The 18,379-nt window shown below is 39.8% G+C and overlaps 1 protein-coding gene across 10 annotated transcripts in view; it reads left to right on the forward strand.

The window, feature by feature from the left end:
- NEIL3 (nei like DNA glycosylase 3) overlaps positions 1-18,379 on the forward strand; it is a gene marked incomplete at its 5' end in the record, with an annotated part of 176,862 nt that overhangs the window by 98,654 nt on the left and 59,829 nt on the right. For 5 of the 10 annotated variants that reach the window (XR_013825449.1, XR_013825450.1, XR_013825451.1 and 2 more), the window contains 4 exons: positions 760-926; positions 10,594-10,763; positions 12,203-12,620; positions 13,582-13,751. Coding sequence is in view for 6 of the 10 variants with exons in the window: in XM_079909019.1 (XP_079765145.1) it covers positions 760-926; positions 10,594-10,763; positions 12,203-12,620; positions 13,582-13,751 (925 nt within the window). The remainder of the gene's footprint in view (positions 1-759; positions 927-10,593; positions 10,764-12,202; positions 12,621-13,581; positions 13,752-18,379) is intronic. The other 5 variants (XM_079909020.1, XM_079909021.1, XM_079909016.1 and 2 more) reach the window with 2 other exon arrangements.

Consider the following 18,379-nt stretch of genomic DNA (forward strand, 5'->3'; position numbering starts at 1 on the left):
GGCATTTCAGTACTTTGCTTAAATTAATATGAGTTGTTCCTGTAATTTTCAGCTTCTAATATGATCCACCATATTTCTGGGCTTTTAAATTTTCACACTGCTGATGTAAATCCCTAACATTCTCTTTGTAGGAGCTTTAACTGTATGTGAGTAGAATAAAACTGTGACAGAGAGTATCAGAACTTATGCCAAAACAGAACATGTTCGCTGCTAAGATGGCATTTAAATTTTTCTTTTTCAGTGAGTCTGTAAGATTAAAAACAAAAAAACTGTCCCTTTTCAGGTCAACAAAGAAGATGATCTTGTTAAATGTTTCTCCCTAGGAATAAATTTTTTGACTGTTGAAACAAAGTGAGCAGCTTCGGTGTTCTAAAAATAATCAGATTTAAAGCTAATCTAGTCTTTTTCTTATAACCACATAATTATGTTTAATTATAAAAACCTTAAAGGCATGAAAGACATTTTAAATTATAGAACTTTTATATCCCATTTAGATAGGAGGGTAAAGCCATGCAAAGAACAATTTTGAATACTAATAAGTTATACAATAATGACTTAATTATTTCACACAAATCTTATTTGACAAATGTTGCTGAATCTTGTCAATATCTTTTTCTCAAATGAAAGAAAAGATTATGAGGACATATGTATAAACATATGTACATTTTTAACAAATTATTTTTAGAAATGACTTTCAAGAATATACCTTTCAATACTATTTTGTAGATAACATTGTAATGTTTGTTTGTTTGTTTTTAGTGCCACAAAGCAGGATCTGCTGTCTCTAACCACTATAAGGTTTACAAGCGTCCTAATTGTGGTCAGTGCTGCTGCAAAATAACTGTGTGTCGCTTAGGGGAGAATAAGAGAATGACATATTTCTGTCCTCAGTGTCAGAAGGAAAATGCTCAACATGTCGACATATGGTGAGAAATCTAATTTAAAGTTTACTGTTTGCCCTAATTCTCTAATAAAAACGCTATTAATAAGAGAACATGGTTGAATAGCTATCAGGCTATTAAGAACAGAACATAACTCACAAGTATTTGAACACTTGGAAGGAAATAGTAAATAATATCATCCAAAAACCAGAATGAGCTGAAGATGACTTACGAGCCTCTTCTGAATTCAGTAGAAAATCTCTAACTTTGTTGTTAATATCCAGGCTTTGACTTTCATCTCATTTGTAAAGTGATTACCAGGAGGTGTAGTTTTGTCAATAATTGGGAAAATGCAAGTATTTTCCAAAGTTCTTGCTTTTGAAATAATATTATAAAACATTAGCAAGCTCTCTTTACAAAACTGCAGTCTTCTTGGTGAAATAACCGACTACTTACTAAACACATGTGTGGTGATTCAGCCAGTGGCTGAGTAAGTCTGTTCCCACTCTGCATTCCAGAGCTGGGAAAGTAACCACAGGATGGGCTCAGGGACCCACTGTGGGATGAACTTGAACTAAAATCCCATTGATCACCTGACCTCCACAAGCCCCTACTCTGACTGGCAGAGCACAGTGGCGCTTTTGGGTCTCCTGGAATTATTGTCAGTTCAGAACTAGTGTCCAGAAGTCCTCAAAGCTTTGACAGTTTCCTTTTCCACAGTGTACTTACCCTGGTAAGAGGCCGTAGGTCTCTTTGGGGAAGGCTGGCTGAAATATTAACAGTATAAAGGAGCTGAACTATATGTGATTACAAGCCAAAATAATCAGTACAGACATGAAGCACATAAAGTGCTACAAAAGTTTGGGGGATGTTAGAAGTTTATAGGTATACAAAAGGTTGGGAAAATCTCATGGAAAAAGTGTAACTTGAAGTTTATTTTAAAGAGATAGGGGGACGGGGTCAAGACGGCGTACTATGAGGATGCGGAATTTCTGTCTCCTCACAGCTAGGGCACCTACCAGGCACTGGTGGGAGACCACAGACACCTAAGGGGACGGGAGGAATCCCCAGCGACCGGTTGTTTCAATTATACTTTTATTTCTCTTAATGTATTTTTTATCATTCTAATTTTATTTTGTTTTTTATTCTTTGATATTGTACTGCTCCTTTTTTTCTTTCTTTTTTTTTTTTTAACCACACCATGAAGCTTGTGAGATGTTGGTTCTCAGGCCAGAGGTCGGGACCAAGCTGCTGTGGTGGAAGCTCTGAGTCCAAACCACTGGACTAACAGAGAACCTCAGACCCCAGGGAATATTAATCGGAGTACGGCCTCCCGGAGGTCCTCATCTCAGCACCAAGACCTGGATCTGTCCAACTGCCTGCAAACTCCAATGCTGGACGTCTCAGGCCAAACAACCAGTAAGACAGGAATACAGCACCACCTATCAAAAAGAGGAAACAAACCAAAAAAAAAGATGAAACCATGGAAAAATATGTTACAGATGAAGGAGCAAGGTAAAAACCTACAAGACCAAATAAGTGAAGACGAAATAGGCAACCTATCTGAAAAAGAGTTCAGAGTAATGCTAGTAAAGATGATCCGAAATCTGGGAAACAAATTGGAGAAATTACAAGAAACAGTTACCGAGGATCTAGAAGAAATAAAGAGCAAACAAACAGTGATGAACAACACACTTACTGAAATCAAAATACTCTAGAAGGAACCAATAGCAGAATAACTGAGGCAGAAGAACAGATAAATGAGCTGGAAGATAAAACGGTGGAAATAACTGCCAGAAAGCAGAAAAGAAAACATAATGAAAAGAATTCAGGACAGTCTCAGAGACCTCTGGGACAACACTAAACGCACCAATGTTCAAATTATAGCGGTCCCAGAAGAAGAAGAGAAAAAAAGGGGCTGAGAAAATATTTGAAGAGATTACAGTTGAAAACTTCCCTAACATGGGAAAGGAAATAGTCAATCAAGTCCAGGAAACACAGAGAGTACCATACAGGATAAACGCAAAGAGAAACACACCAAGACACATATTAATGAAACTATCAAAAATTAAATACGAAGAAAAAATATTGAAAGCAGCAAGGGAAAAGCAGCAAATAACATACAAACTATTAGAGCTAATCAATGAATTTGGTAGAGTAGCAGGATACAAAATTAATGCACAGAAATCTCTTGCATTCCTATACACTAATGATGAAAAATCTGAAAGAGAAATTAAGGAAACACTCCCATTTACCACTGCAACAAAAAGAATAAAATACCTAGGAATAAACCTACCTAAGGAGACAAAAGACCTGTATGCAGAAATCTATAAGACACTGACAAAAGAAATTAAAGATGATACAAACAGATGGAGAGATATATTATGTTCTTGGACTGGAAGAATCAGCATTGTGAAAATGACTATACTACCCAAAGCAATCTACTGATTCAGTGCACCCCCTGTCAAACTACCAGTGGCATTTTTCACAGAACTAGAACAAAAAATTTCACAATTTGCATGGAAACACGAAAGACCCCAAATGGCCAAAGCAATCTTGAGAAAGAAAAACAGAGCTGGAGGAATCAGGCTTCCTGACTTCAGACTATACTACAAAGCTACAGTAATCAAGACAGTATGGTACTGGCACAAAAACAGAAGTATAGATCAATGGAACAGGATAGAAAGCCCAGAGGTAAACCCATGCACATATCGTCACCTTATGTTTGATAAAGGAGGCAAGAATATACAATGGAGAAAAGACAGCCTCTTCAATAAGTGGTGCTGGGAAAACTGGACAGCTACATGTAAAAGAATGAAATTAGAACACTCCCTAACACCATACACAAAAATAAACTCAAAATGGATTAAAGACCTAAATGTAAGGCCAGACACTATAAAACTCTTAGAGGAAAACATAGGTAGGACAGTCTATGACATCACAGCAAGATCCTTTTTGACCCACCTCCTAGAGAAATGGAAATAAAAACAAAAATAAACAAATGGGACCTAATGAAACTTAAAAGCTTTTGCACAGCAAAGGAAACCAGAAACAAGACGAAAAGACAACCCTCAAAATGGGAGAAAATATTTGTAAACGAAGCAACTGACAAAGGATTAATCTCCAAAGTATACAAGCAGCTCATGCAGCTCAATATCAAAAAAACAAAGAACCCAATCCAAAAATGGGCAGAAGACCTACATAGACATTTCTCCAAAGAAGATATACAGATTGCCAACAAATACATGAAAAGATGCTCAGCATCGCTAATCATTAGATGCAAATCAAAACTACAGTGAGGTATCACCTCACACCAGTCAGAATGGCCATCATCAAAACATCTACAAACCATAAATGCTGGAGACAGTGTGGAGAAAAGGAAGCCCTCTTGCACTGTTGGTGGGAATGTAAATTCACACAGCCACTATGGAGAACAGTATGGAGGTTCTTTAACTAAAAGTAGAACTACCATATGACCCAGCAATCCCACTACTGGGCATATACCCTGAGAAAATCATAATCAAGAAGAGTCATGGGCTTTCCTGGTGGCGCAGTGGTTGAGTCTGCCTGCCGATGCAGGGGACACGGGTTCGTGCCCCAGTCCGGGAAGATCCCACATGCCGCGGAGCGGCTGGGCCCATGAGCCATGGCTGCTGAGCCTGCGTGTCCGGAGCCTGTGCTCTGCGACGGGAGAAGCCACAACAGTGAGAGGCCCGCATACCACAAAAAAAAAAAAAAAAAAAGAGTCATGTACCACAAAGTTCATTGCAGCTCTATTTACAATAGCCAGGACATGGAAGTAACCTAAATGTCCATCAACAGATGAATGGATAAAGAAGATGTGGCACATATATACAATGGAATATTACTTGGCCATAAAAAGAAATGAAATGGAGTTATTTGTAGTGAGGTGGATGGACCTAGAGTCTGTCATACAGGGTGAAGTAAGTCAGAAAGAGAAAAACAAATACTGTATGCTAACACATATATATGGAATCTAAAAAAAAAAAAAATGCTTCTGATGAACCTAGGGTCAGGACAGGAATAAAGATGTAGACGTAGAGAATGGACTTGACATGGGGATGGGGAAGGGTAAGCTGGGACTAAGTGAGAGAGTAACATTGACATATACAGCACCAAATGTAAAATGGATGGCTAGTCGGAAGCAGCCGCATAGCACGGGGAGATCAGCTCGGTGCTTTGTGACCACGTAGAAGGGTGGGATAGGGAGGGTGGGAGGGAGATGCCAGAGGGAGGGGATATGGAGATATATGTATGCGTATAGCTGATTCACTTTGTTATACAGCAGAAACTAACACAAGTTTGTAAAGCAATTATAGTCTAATAAAGATGTTTAAAAAAAAAAGAATTTTGGCTAAATAAATGAGCAAATAGACATTATTTACTTGGAAAGAAGGAGCATTGCCACAAACCTTGAATCATTGATGATAACAGTGGCAGAGCCAAACGAAGTCTCCAAGCTTGTTAAATAGCAAAAGTTAGTTTTACAGGTAGGATGGGATCAACTAGTAGGAATCAGTAGTAGTTCTGGAGATGGCTAATGTCTTACCTGAATCAGGAGATGAAGGACTTTTTAATTGATTATAGCATAATTAGGATGGGAACTGAAGAAACAGACGTGAAACTTGTGTAGTGTAATGGGCGAGAGACGGTTTCCAGTCCTGAGGTCAAGACACTGGAAATGGAGAGAAAAATAGGTACTTTAAAAAAATTTTAATGCCAGCAAGTATTGTGAGAGGTTTGCTATGGAGGACTAGATAGTCCACATAGGGTGGGAAGTGGGTGGGAGATGATGGCTTGAGTGTTACTACCCGTGTTCTTAGTTGAAGTATTAAAGCAAGATCAGTTCACTGAAAAAGTATATAGCAAAGAGCAAAGGAGGAGGGAGGCGCCATCTTGTCTGTGGAGAGCTCAGGGCCCTGGGATGGAGATGACATGGTCCAGACCCCCATTATGTCTTCATAAATATATTTGCAGCTGTCTTTCTTTTTTTCTCCTTGTTCCTGTGTTTCATTTTGTTCATCACCTTTCATTGTTGATTACTTTACTCTAAACCACACCATATCCCCTTTTTCTCAGCTTCCTCATCCCATTTTACTATCATAGAGATCTGAAATATGTTTAAATAATGTTATATTACACAGATTTATGGGTTTCTTATTTTTAATGTCATAGGTGTACATTTATTTGATCAAAAGTGTATAACACTGGATCTGGAAGATAGAGTACATTCAATATATATTTGTCTACTGAATAAGTAATTAATGTTCCATATGTATTTGTTTTCTGTGAATTGATAGCTTTTGAATTTTTAAAAAATTCTTCCAGATTATCAAGTAAACATGTTATTTATCATAAAAATAAGATCATTGTCAATTCCAAAGGGTTTTTGAAACTAGGATTCAGAGCCTCAAGGGTTCCCTGAAAGAGACTTGGGAGTTACTACGAGTTAGGGAGGCCATGCTGTACTGGAAATGTCCTGGGCCCTGCATTCCCTCCTCCCTCCTGACCTAGTTCTGTTCTGTCTAGGCATCCAGCTCAAGACTCATTGCAAAATAAGTGTATACAAAATAAGACATTTGAAAACCAGTACTATTGGCCCCAATCTTAGAGATTTCTGTAATTAAGTATATTCAATTCATTTTCTGGATAAGCATTTGAGCACTTTTTATATTGACTAAATTTTTTCACTTTAAAGTCATTTCAAATAAAATTGAAATATGAGAAGCCCAGTAGTAATGATCTAAATTCTTGTGTTCCTTCAGTCACTAAAAGTTTACTTCACCCCTTCCCGAAGTCCTCCCCAGATTTTCCAGTTTTCATTGATCACACCACACTTTGAATACCTATACCAGTTATTGTTGGCTCTCCTTTATATTACTAGCTAGCATAATTTACATGTGTGAGTATTGTTTCCTTAAGGGGAAACTGCATTTTTCTTTGTTTTTTACTAGAGTCTTTATAATTTCTGTTTCACTTTTTCATTTCTGTACTGTTCACTTTCTTTCTTAGGGTCTGCTATATGCCAGGTACTGGGAAAACAAAGAGAACAGCGAATACAGTCACTCGAAGTGCTCAGGGTCTAACGTGGGGAGTCAATAGATCATGAGAAGCCCGTGATGGAAATGCTGCAAAAGGGCACATTTGTGCTAACGGCAGTGGAGCTATAGTATGGATGAGGAAACCTTGAAATCCACCTGGGAAGAACAAAGAAATCTCTCTGAGGAGGTGAAGTTTGAGCTTAGGGTGGGAAGAAATAGGAACTCATCACAGACAAGAGGCCGGAAAGGGATTTCCTGGGAGAGAAAACAGCCCCTGACAAGGTGCATGGGGAAACGCCCTGTGCGCTCAGGAAGCTGCAGGAGAGGAGGGTGTTTTGTTTCTATACAAAGACGTATTTACGTCTCTAGAAGCCATCTAGTTTGGAAATGTGTTGAGAGTTGGTTGCTAGTTAATGAGAATTTAGTGTTGTTTGCAAACCAGTTCTTAAGGCCGAGCTGACCTGGCAGAGATTTTTCAGGGGGATGGAGCAATTATAGGGCATTTGGGAGACGTGAAGAAAATCTGTGGTGGGTTAATCTTGACAGGATAGCCCTGTTTGGGGAAGTTTGACTACATAGTTGTCATGTTTAAAAACATAGTTTACAAAGGACTCAAATTTTGACTACAGTGAAAGATACCCAATACAAATTATCTTAAAATGGGAGTTTATGGATTATGGAGCCAAAATAAATGTTGGGGTAATTTCATAGCATCAATGCAAAAACTATAAAAACCCACATCTCAGGAACTGGAACTCCCAAAGGTGACCTTGCCTGGGCTGCCCACAGATGGAACAAGTGGAAAGAATACAGGCAGGTCTAAGCTGCTTCCTGCTTCACCCTTTCATTTCAAGTCTCATGATAGCAGATTCTCTCTGGTTTCAGCAGGAGAAACACATTCTGGGGGGCTTCCAGGAAGTACTGTGGCTCCCTGACTAAGGGATCAGAGTAGACTGTGGCAATTGACTCAGCTGAAGTAGAATTTGGACGGATTGCTGGGCTTTACCCCGAGTGTGCGATTCACAGGTCTGGGGAGAGGCCTGGACTCTATGACTACCGAGTTCCCACGTGGTGCTGGCGCTGTGGGCCCAAGGACCTTTCTCTGAGAACCACCAGCCTTTGGGTCTCTCTCCCTCAGCTGTCTCTGCCCTGCGCCTCTACCAGGCTGTCTGTGGGTCAGTGGTGGGTGGCGCCTGTGTTGAGTGCACTCGCAGCCCAGGTCATGACGTCCCCTAAGAGGAATGGAGCAGAATCGCTTGTCCTGGAAGTATAGACAGTGCACCTGCTCCCTGTGCCAGGCCGGCACACCGTCCCTGGGCACCGAGCAGGTATGAGCTGGTGCTGGCAGCACGTGGGCCTTGCCCAGAGAGAGCCCCAGGACTGACACCAGCGACAGTGTCCTCAGTGCCCGTGCAGCTGGAGTGACTGCCCCCACTCTGCACCCTGCCACTCCGATCCACAGAGGACAGCACAGCAAGCCGTGGAGGCTTCGTGAGCTTCTAGTAGATTTGCCTCTGCGGCAGAGCCTGCAGGACTTGCTGGTGGACCAGTTATGAGGGTAAGAAGGGTTAAGGATGGCTCACACGTTTCTGGCCTGATCAGCTGAGTGATGGTGATGCCATTTGCTGAGATGTGACAAACTAGCAGAGTTGCGGATGGGGGCAGGAGGTCCTGACTTATTTGTACTAGTTTCCCATGGCTGCCATAACAAGTTGCCACTAACCTGACAGCTTAAAGCAACAGAAATTTCTTCTCTCACGGTTCTGGATGCCAGAAGCCCAGCATCGGTTTCATCGGGCCAAAGTCAAGCTGTGGGCCGGTCTGTGCTCCTGGAGGCTCTAGGGGAGAATCCATTCCGTGCCTTTTCAAGCTTCCGGTGGCTGGCAGTGTTCATTTGTGGCTACACGACTCCTCACGTCTCTGCCTGTGTGGTCACGTTACCTTCTCCCCTTCTGTGTGTATCATATCTCCCTCTGCCTCTCTCTCATAAGGATACTTGTGTTTGCATTCAGAGATCACCCTGATAATCCAGAATCATCTCGCCATGTCAAGATCCTTAATTACATCTGCAAAGATCCTCTTCATAAAGTAACAGTTACAGGTTCCTGCTTTTGTGACCTACTGTCTTTAGGAAGCCATCATTCAGCCCACTACAGACGGGTTAAGGTTGGAATTCCTGTTACACGTCCAACTGGAGATTGGAAAGAATTCATTAGTAGGCGATTAAGAAACGGAGCAGCAAGGAGAGGATGCTTCCAGAGCTTCTTTATGTAACAATAAATATCCCCTCGTGGTTAATGGAATTTATAGGATAGAAGATGAAAATGGTTAAAAGTTGGAGCACATTGAAAATCTGAAGGTTATTTAAATTGTGTTTACTTAATTATGAATAAATGTATGATGCTGCCTCAGAGTAAGTTAGTAGAGGGCAGGGATTAGGTGAAGTAAATTCTGTAGAAGGTCTGGTGTTCCATAGGAATAAGAAATATTTTTAAAGATTTATTTTATTAAAGTATAGTTGATCTACAGGGATAAATATTGAATGACATTAAAAGTCAAGGTAAGTAAAGATAAAAATAACCATAATGAGATGTGTCTTACTTTCAGATTTTCTTATGCTATTTATGATTTTACCAGACAAGTCTGAATTTTAAACCTGTTATAATTATGCGTAGGAGCAAAATGTTACAGAAGACAAGGCTACCTTTGAAAGTCAAAGAACTCATGTTCTGAAACGTAAGGTACAAAGCCTTTACTGAAAGAACTTTTTTTCAGTATTAATGTTTGGAATCATGAAAGGAATCCATGACACTGCATTGGCTGCTAAACCGCGTGATGTGCTCTGTAGCCCCAGAGCCATGTGCTAAAGAGCAGGACTGTATCAGAGCTTTAGAAAGGCATTTCCTGTAACAGTACGGAGTCATTTAGGAACTCCATCGTTACAGATTATAGATCAGTTGATTTAGTGCCCAGCAGATATTGAGAAATTCCAGTGGCACACGAAGTAAATGTAAAACTTTTCTCACCTTACATTCAGTGCTCTAATTTCTACATGACTCATTTCCTCCCTAATTTGAATAAAGATATTTTAGTTTTGCTTTGGGAAGAGTCCCACTTACTTAAAAAACTAGTTGAGGGCTTCCCTGGTGGTGCAGTGGTTGAGAGTCCGCCTGTCAATGCAGGGGACACGGGTTCGCGCCCCGGTCCGGGAAGATCCCACATGCCACGGAGCGGCTGGGCCCGTGAGCCATGGCTGCTGAGCCTGCGCGTCCGGAGCCTGTGCTCTGCAACGGGAGAGGCCACAACAGTGAGAGGCCTGCGTACCGCAAAAAAAACAAAAACAAAAAACTAGTTGAGAAATGCTCCCTAGTGGTTATGTCAAATATTTTTAGTTAGTTTAAAACACACACACACACACACACACACACAACTCTTTTACTCTAAAACTTTTGTTATTTCTGTCTTTAAAAGCAATCAGCAGGGCCCAAGTAAAAACATTTTATTCCGAGAGAGAGAGAACTTCTAAGCAATAGTAAACATGTAGCATTTGGGTATTAATGGTTCTGTAATTGTTTCTAAGATATCCAGAATGTATAAGAACAAGACAATAACGAAAGTGTTAATGATTAACTTTAGAAGTTCTCTTGTAGCAGGCTGCCAGCTAGAAATACTACAGTCAGTTGGCCATCCAGCAGAGGGGGTCATCTTATGGACTCTGTGGCCCGGAAGTCTGAAGAGCAGTGGACATGTGAGGTCTGTACGCTAATAAATAAGCCGTCTTCTGAAGCATGTGATGCTTGCCTGACTTCAAGGCCTACGGGTAAGACTGAATTTTGATTCTGAGTGCCTTCCATTTCAAAGAGGGTTAATTATACAAAGTCAGGTACATGTCTTGTTCCGTCTTGATATTTCATAACGAAGTAAAATGCTCTCTTTCTGAAAGGTTTAAAGGAATTGCCAGCCTTTGCATGTAAACGATGCTGACATTCTGTTGAGCACTTTTTTTTTTAACGGGGGGGAAACACGCTTGTGCTAAAAGAGTATGTGCCGTTGTATCTCAAAAAACTGAGATGATCACATCTGTTCTCTACTGTTTCTAATGAATTATTCAATAAAGCTTTGTTTTATGCAGATTTCAGCAACTTTTGAGTTTGTTATTCAGTCCAAGTGTTTCATAAATTGAAAGGGAGGATTTCTGTAAGAATATCATTGCAGGTGGAATAGGAAAATGCTGAGTTTTTTCTCTTCTTTAGCCTCCTACCCCTTGTTATTAAAATCTTTACTCAGACAATTGTACTGATTTCATTGAAATCCTTCAGAATAACTCATCGTAGCTCACAATTTCGTGCGTGCAGAGGATGTAGAAGCTCAGAGGAAACCTGTGATTAAGAGCCATCTCCCTGATGCAGCTTCTTCTGTGTTCTCAAAGTGTTCTTTCTTTCTTCAATTAGGGGAGAAAGTTCATTCTTCTGGACCCCCCATCGTGTGAGCTGTCATGTTGTGTTGTGTTCGCTGGGCCAGAAATGCAGGCATCACCCCATATACACCTTTGCTAGTAGCAGAAGGGACTGTGTCTCCTATTTCTGTCCCTCCCTCTGCAGTATCGTTCAACAGAGAGCCCTCAGAAAACCCCAGTCTTAGGTTTCCACATTTATTCTGACATTCTGAAATGCCTTTACACATCTTAATTATTTTCTTGTTATTTTTTTCTGAGTATGAAAGGCAGATAACTGCACTTTAGAATAAATTACAGATTCCAAGATCCTAGGATGCTTTTTTGAAACATATTTAATAAATGTAAGTCTTTGTAATTCATCTTTACTTAATTTTAATAGGCCTTTCACTTGGTCTTGTCATTCACAGAAACATTCCTGATAATCTAGATATAGGCTCTAACTGCTGATCGAAAGCTTTGTGGGGTGTCACCTCTTATTTACACTGCTTTAATATTTGGTCTAATAGCAACAAAATTGATAGCTCAGTAACCTTTAAATGCTTAAACATAACATAAAGCATAACAAGTAGAAATCTTTATTAAACCCATCTCTGAGTCCCTGGAAATTTTGCACTTCATATGGTACTTTATTTCCTAATCTAAAGGTGGTTAACTCTGAATTGCTCAAGCTAACTTTGTATTTTTAGTTCTATACATGAGGTCACTGTAATAAATGAACTAAATGTTTTAATCAAATGAAAAGATGTTTCAAACAGTCAGTGTATTTATAGGAATAATGCAGAATTACTGGTCTCTCCTTCCAGATTCGGTACCCAAGAATGAAGAGAATCCTATCGCCTTTAACAGTTTAGTGAAATACCCTTGTAATAGCTTTGGAAAACCAAGGACGGAAGTGAAGATCAACAGGAAAACTGCATTTGGAACTACAACCCTTGTTTTGACGGATTTCAGCAATAAATCCAGTGCTTTGGGAAGAGAAGAAAGCCAAAACCAGATACTAGATGGGGAATTTCCAAACCCTCCTACTAACGTTTGCTTTAGTGATACAGTGCACCCCTCCAAGGAGAGAACAAACTATAGAACTCAACTATCTAACAAAGTAAACATATCATCTATGGTCTGCTCTCCCTCTAAATTATTTAGTCCAGCATATAAAAGATTAAAAACAACCCACTGCTCATCACGGGATCTCAAAAGTGGCAACCCTGGATTTTCTAACAGGTATGATGCTTCTAACCTTGCTCTTTAAGGTATTTGCGTAAGTTTTAAGAATGCAGAAAGATCATCCATTGCTGAGGAAGCTGAATTGATCTTGGAAATGTCAGTCAAAACCTGAAAGACTATTACAGTAATTTGCCTCCCTTGCCTCCTCTAGCTTATAATATTAGAGAAGGGAAGGGAATGAAAAACAGAATTTCCTCCATCTGTAGAAAATTGTGTTTTGCTTTTTTCTGGCTGTAACCATATACATGCTTAATACAGAGTGTTTGGAAAATATTGGAAAGTATAAAGAATAATGATCAAATCCCCCATAATCTTACCGGTTAGCAGTCTCCACTGTTAGCAGTTTTGTTTAAGCTTTTCTTCCGATGAAAGATAGTTCTTCTAGAAGGGAAACTATCATTCATAACACTTAGTAAATGTCTTCTGTTCTAAAGCGAGGGATGTGAGATATTTTTAGTGACATTTCTGCCAAGGAAAGTGACTGTATTTCAAACAGCCAGGGGGCAGGGAGTGTGGTATTTGTTTCAACCAAAAAGGCTCAAAGAGCATGAGTACTACTTTTGAACCTGAAATTAAAAAGTTGTAATTCCAGTTAATGAACCCTACCAGATCAGATATGTTTTATGAGACTACCAGCTACATGTTCAGGAGAAGACCCCCCAGTTGCTGTCACCAGAGACAGAGACATTTTAATAAACAATGTCATCCTTGTGCCTTAATGATTATTGGCAGATCCTGGAAATGTTCTTCCCCAACCTTGTTTAATTTCTTTATCTGGGGCTCCTCTCACACCTGATATTATACCTCCTCAGGGAGAGAGATCTCTCCACAATTTTCTTTTCCTTCAGAAAGTGGACACTGTATATCCAGCACCTTTAAATGAAGGGAAGAGTATTTTTTTTTTTTTTGTGGTACGCGGGCCTCTCACTGTTGTGGCCTCTCCCGTTGCGGACCACAGGCTCCGGACGCGCAGGCTCAGAGGCCACGGCTCACGGGCCCAGCCGCTCCGAGGCATGTGGTATCTTCCCAGACCGGGGCACGAACCCGTGTCCCCTGCATCAGCAGGCGGACTCTCAACCACTGCGCCATCAGGGAAGCCCAGGGAAGAGTATTTTAAACAGAGTGAAGGTGAGTTTTCTTCCCCTGTGCCTTTTCTTGCCAGTGGGGGATGAGGAGAGGAAGAGTTGCTGTAGACGGGATCTAAAATAATCTCAGGGGCGTTCTGATCTCCAGCTTTTCATCTGATGAGCTATGTCTTTGCTGATGGAAAGATTCTTTGGGCAGTGAGATGAAGGACCACCATTGCACAAACCTAGACCAACCTCTGGGAATACTTTAATAACAGAATTCTGAGATGTTTTTTGGTCAATAGGTGCTTTAATCTCGAGTTTCTTGTACTGACTCTAATTTTACCATCAGTTAATCTTGATCGTTTATCCTTGGCTGATTTTTTGTTGTTGTTGTTGTTCATAATCATGTATAATAACTGGTTTGACTTTTGTCCATAATACTCAAAAAATATAGACATTTGAGTTAGGCTATGGCGGGCAAACTTTTAACTGACTTGATCAGTACGCCACCTTTTCACTGAACACTAATTCATGTGTCATGACGGAAGTTCATGAAGGAGCTAGTTAAGAGTGTCTGAGTTGGGAGGCTATGCTGTAGGAAAATCATTTTTGAACAGCCTTTTCTGTTGTGTAGCCTAAGTGGAAAGAAGCAGATGTGATCATTTAAAAATATTGTGGCTTTTGTTGTACTCAAATGAAGTATCTTGGCATATTTTTATTTCCTTAGTGCTTTGTAGAAAATCTCAGACAATTTAACTAATGAATTATGGATTTAAAAAAACATTAATGTAACCTTAAGTTTTAAAGATTTCTTCATAAGCCATTAGTAATAGGGTCATATGATTAATCACAGCACACAGCTTTACTTAGAAACACTGCAGCGTGCGTATGTGTTGAATATAAGAACCCCAGGAATGAGACTCCAAAATCAATCAACATCAACTAGCAGAATAAATGTCAAGTGACGAAATACATTCACCCAGCAGCCCTTCTGCACCCAGCTACTTTACAAGGAATAAATTGCAAATTACTGTCATTTATTTCATTTTTCTCCTTGTCTGGCAGCTACAGTGTTCATCTTGTGGACAAGATGCCGAGCAGAAGCTCACAACATAATAAGATTAAAGCAGGTGGTCCACTCAGAGAATTTATAGCCAGTTCATTGTTTCTTTAATAATTGTATGGTAATTAATTTGCCTTTTGTTCTCTTAATTACTGCTCTCATCACCACGTGATACATGCCATGTTGATGGGGCATATTTTCAGATTGGTCTTTAGATAGACTTGAATTTTATCCAGCTACTGGATTATAAATTAGATCGTTGAACCAATTTTTAAGCAGTTAAGAATGACTGTTAGACAGTTTTTAAGTCTTTGATCCAACTATTGTAAACGCAGAACAAAACACAGTGATAACCACTTCAAAGAAGCATAACGTGTTTTGGGTTGAAGCTTTTCCTGAGCTGATGCAAAGGCTCACGTAGATGAGTGAGATGAGTGAAATGAAAATCACTAACGTTTTCTCGGGTCTGCCGCCATCAGGGTTGCCAGATTCTACCTCTAATCACCAGTGAAGCATTCACCTCTCGTTCATGCTTCTGGTTCACCTTTTGGTGTTTTCAGTCCCCAAGGATGTCAGAACCACCTGGGACCATCCAGGATGAGTCATTTAACCTCTGTTTGTTTGTTACGATCCTTGAAATACTGCTGAGCTACAAAATCTACATTCAATGAGCCTGATCAGTTCAGTGTTTTTATTATAATGAATCACCCTATCTGTAAAATAAGTTAAGCCATGATAAATTGATCACTGAAAAAATACCCGTTTTAAAAATTACAAACCTGTGCTTGGTAATGTCTTCCTTCTTGATAATAGTTTTTATCTGATCTCTGTTCAGTGTTACTTGAACAATGCTTATTGAACATGTTCAGTGTTTATTTATTAATAAGTATTTATTAAGAACCTATTATACATTAAGCACTACTCTTGGTTCTAATGACGACCTCTACCTCAGCAAACTACAGCCAGAAGGGCCAAAGTCAGCCCACCCCCTGTTTTTATAAATAAAGTTTTATTGGGACACATCCCATTCCCATTGGTTTACATATTCCCTCTGGCTGCTTTTCATGCTAAAACAGCAGATTTGAGTATTTTGCAACAGAGACCATAAGGCCCACAAGCCTAAACGTATGTCCCTTCTGCAAAAGATTTTCCAACCCTGATCTATTATATTGACCGTTTATAATCCAGTATTAGTATTCAAAATGATGGTCCTAGTTATCAAAATAAGTTAAGCTATCCCATATGCTAAGTTTACTCAAGAAAATGCTCTGCTACATTTTCAAAAGTTTTTAAAGTAATGATTGAAACAAAGAGGAACCAAGATGTCCTCAATTAATCAGAACATTTAATTACCCTGGGTAATGTTTGCTATCATAAAATTAAGATTCCCTGTACATCTTTAGAGCTGATGTGTTCACAGATGGCATCAGTGTCTTGGTTACATTAACTCAGTGCTTCAGTACTTAATGTGTGTATGAATCACCTGGGAGTCCTGTTAACATGCAGATTCTGATTCTGCCAGCGATCTGGAGTAGGGGAGGATAATTCTGTACTTGTAAGGGGCTGCCAGGTGATGCTGATGCTTCTGGTCAGATGGACCCCACTCGAAGGGCCGGGATAAGATAGCATGTGGCTATTTTCTCCTTTAACTTTATACCAAGGAAGAAACAGAATTGAAGACAGAAATGAGGAAGCTATAGGAAACACTGGGATCTTTCCTTTCTACCTTAATCCTGACTTCCACCGTGCTCCTCTCCAGGAAAGCTTTACTAGTAGGAAAATCTAAACATCTCCCTGGATTTGCGAAACTCTGGAGATTTCTAGGTTGAAGCAAGTGGGTTTGAAAATGTTTAACTAATTGTTACCTCAGACAGCCTTCCAATATATAAAACTGTTCGCATGTGTGTACTTTTTTTTTTTTTACGAAAGCACCAGTTTCTTTCTTTCCTTTAAGATTCTTAACCTTCTGTGTTCCTCCTCTAAGTTTTTTTTAAGCACTGTTTATGACCCACTTGCTTCAATTTTGAAATCACTCAACTTCTCTACAACCACCCAGATGTTCAGCTTCTCTTGAAGTTAACATTTTAATATTGCCCCTTTTGGGGAGAGGGGCTGTTGAAGTGAAGGGGGTTTGGAAAAGAGAAGTCTGTTGCCCCTCACCCTCCCTATTTCTGGTTAGCATCCCCCATGACGCTAAAATATAAGCCACTATTCCCTACCCTGAAAATGCTACCAACAAAATAGCTGCTGGAGAAATATTTAATGATAACAGTGTCCTTAGCAGTGCCCACAGCTGCTTTCATCTTGCACACGCCTGCTGCCCAAGCAACTTCAGGAGCTTCAGGATGTTTGAGTCCATCCCTTTAAAGACATATATTTAAGCATCTATTTTATAAACGAGTGTAAACCAATTTCACCACAAATAAAAGATCCCTTGTATGTCAATTCTATGTCAATAAAACTGGAAAAAATATCTCACACTCTGAACATTTTGATTAGATATGACGCCTCAAGGCATCATTATAGGAACAAGTATGGGAAGAATGTGGTTTAGGAAGCAAGGAAAAGGGAACCAACCTCTGATTTATAAGTATTTTAAAAAAATCATTTAAGAATGGTATTTTGTTCTTTAGAAGTTAACAAAAAAAGAAAGGAAGAACTTTATCATTAAAAAGTTAAAAATGGGGCTATTAAGGGGAAGGACTTCTGGTTTTAATAAGAGCTCTTTTTCTCTTCAGTTGGTTTATTAAGAAGACTTTTATAAAAGCATTATTAAAATATGCAAAATATAAAAAAATTAAAAATAATCATGAAGCTCCTTTTCAAAGAAAAAATTCTACCTAGACAGCTACAGTGGAAGCCTGGCTTCTGGCCTTTATACACTGTATTCAGGGGTAACCTCCAGACACTCTTGATCTAATCATGGGGGGAGACTAAAGCTTCCTTGCTAGCTTTACAAAATACACATTTCTGCTCTGCCAGGCAGCCTGTTACTTGGTGAAATATGATTGCAACTATTAAGGTAGACTTGGTCAAAGAAGAGCATAGAAAATTGTCTTTAAATTGGACAGCAGATCTCTTTGACCTTGTCAGAACCATTGATGAGAGTTTGCTACTGATGAGAAAATAATTGGAGAAGATTGTGACTCTAGTTCCTTTGGGCGTCGGGGGACAGCTGGACTTGAGAATATTTTAAGGGAAATAAAAGTAGCCACCCTGTCATGTTGGGTAAGAAAAGAACCAGATGTCACAAATGAAAACTAAGAAGATTGGATGTGCAATTCAGCTGTTTCTATTCTTGAGAAGTTTAAATGATATGCCTAATTTAAATTTAATTTACATAAATAGGTAGCTTTGGAAGGAAATTACCTGGGAAAACCAAGAATTAAAAAGATGTAGGGGCTTCCCTGATGGTGCAGTGGTTGAGAATCTGCCTGCCAATGCAGGGGACACGGGTTCGAGCCCTGGTCTGGGAAGATCCCACATGCCGCGGAGCAACTAGGCCCGTGAGCCACAACTACTGAGCCTGCGCATCTGGAGCCTGTGCTACACAACAAGAGAGGCCGTGATAGTGAGAGGCCTGCGCACCGCGATGAAGAGTGGCCCCCGCTTGCCGTAGCTAG

Source organism: Stenella coeruleoalba (assembly GCF_951394435.1).
Source record: "Stenella coeruleoalba genome assembly, chromosome: 21".
In the NCBI taxonomy this organism is placed as follows: domain Eukaryota; kingdom Metazoa; phylum Chordata; class Mammalia; order Artiodactyla; family Delphinidae; genus Stenella; species Stenella coeruleoalba.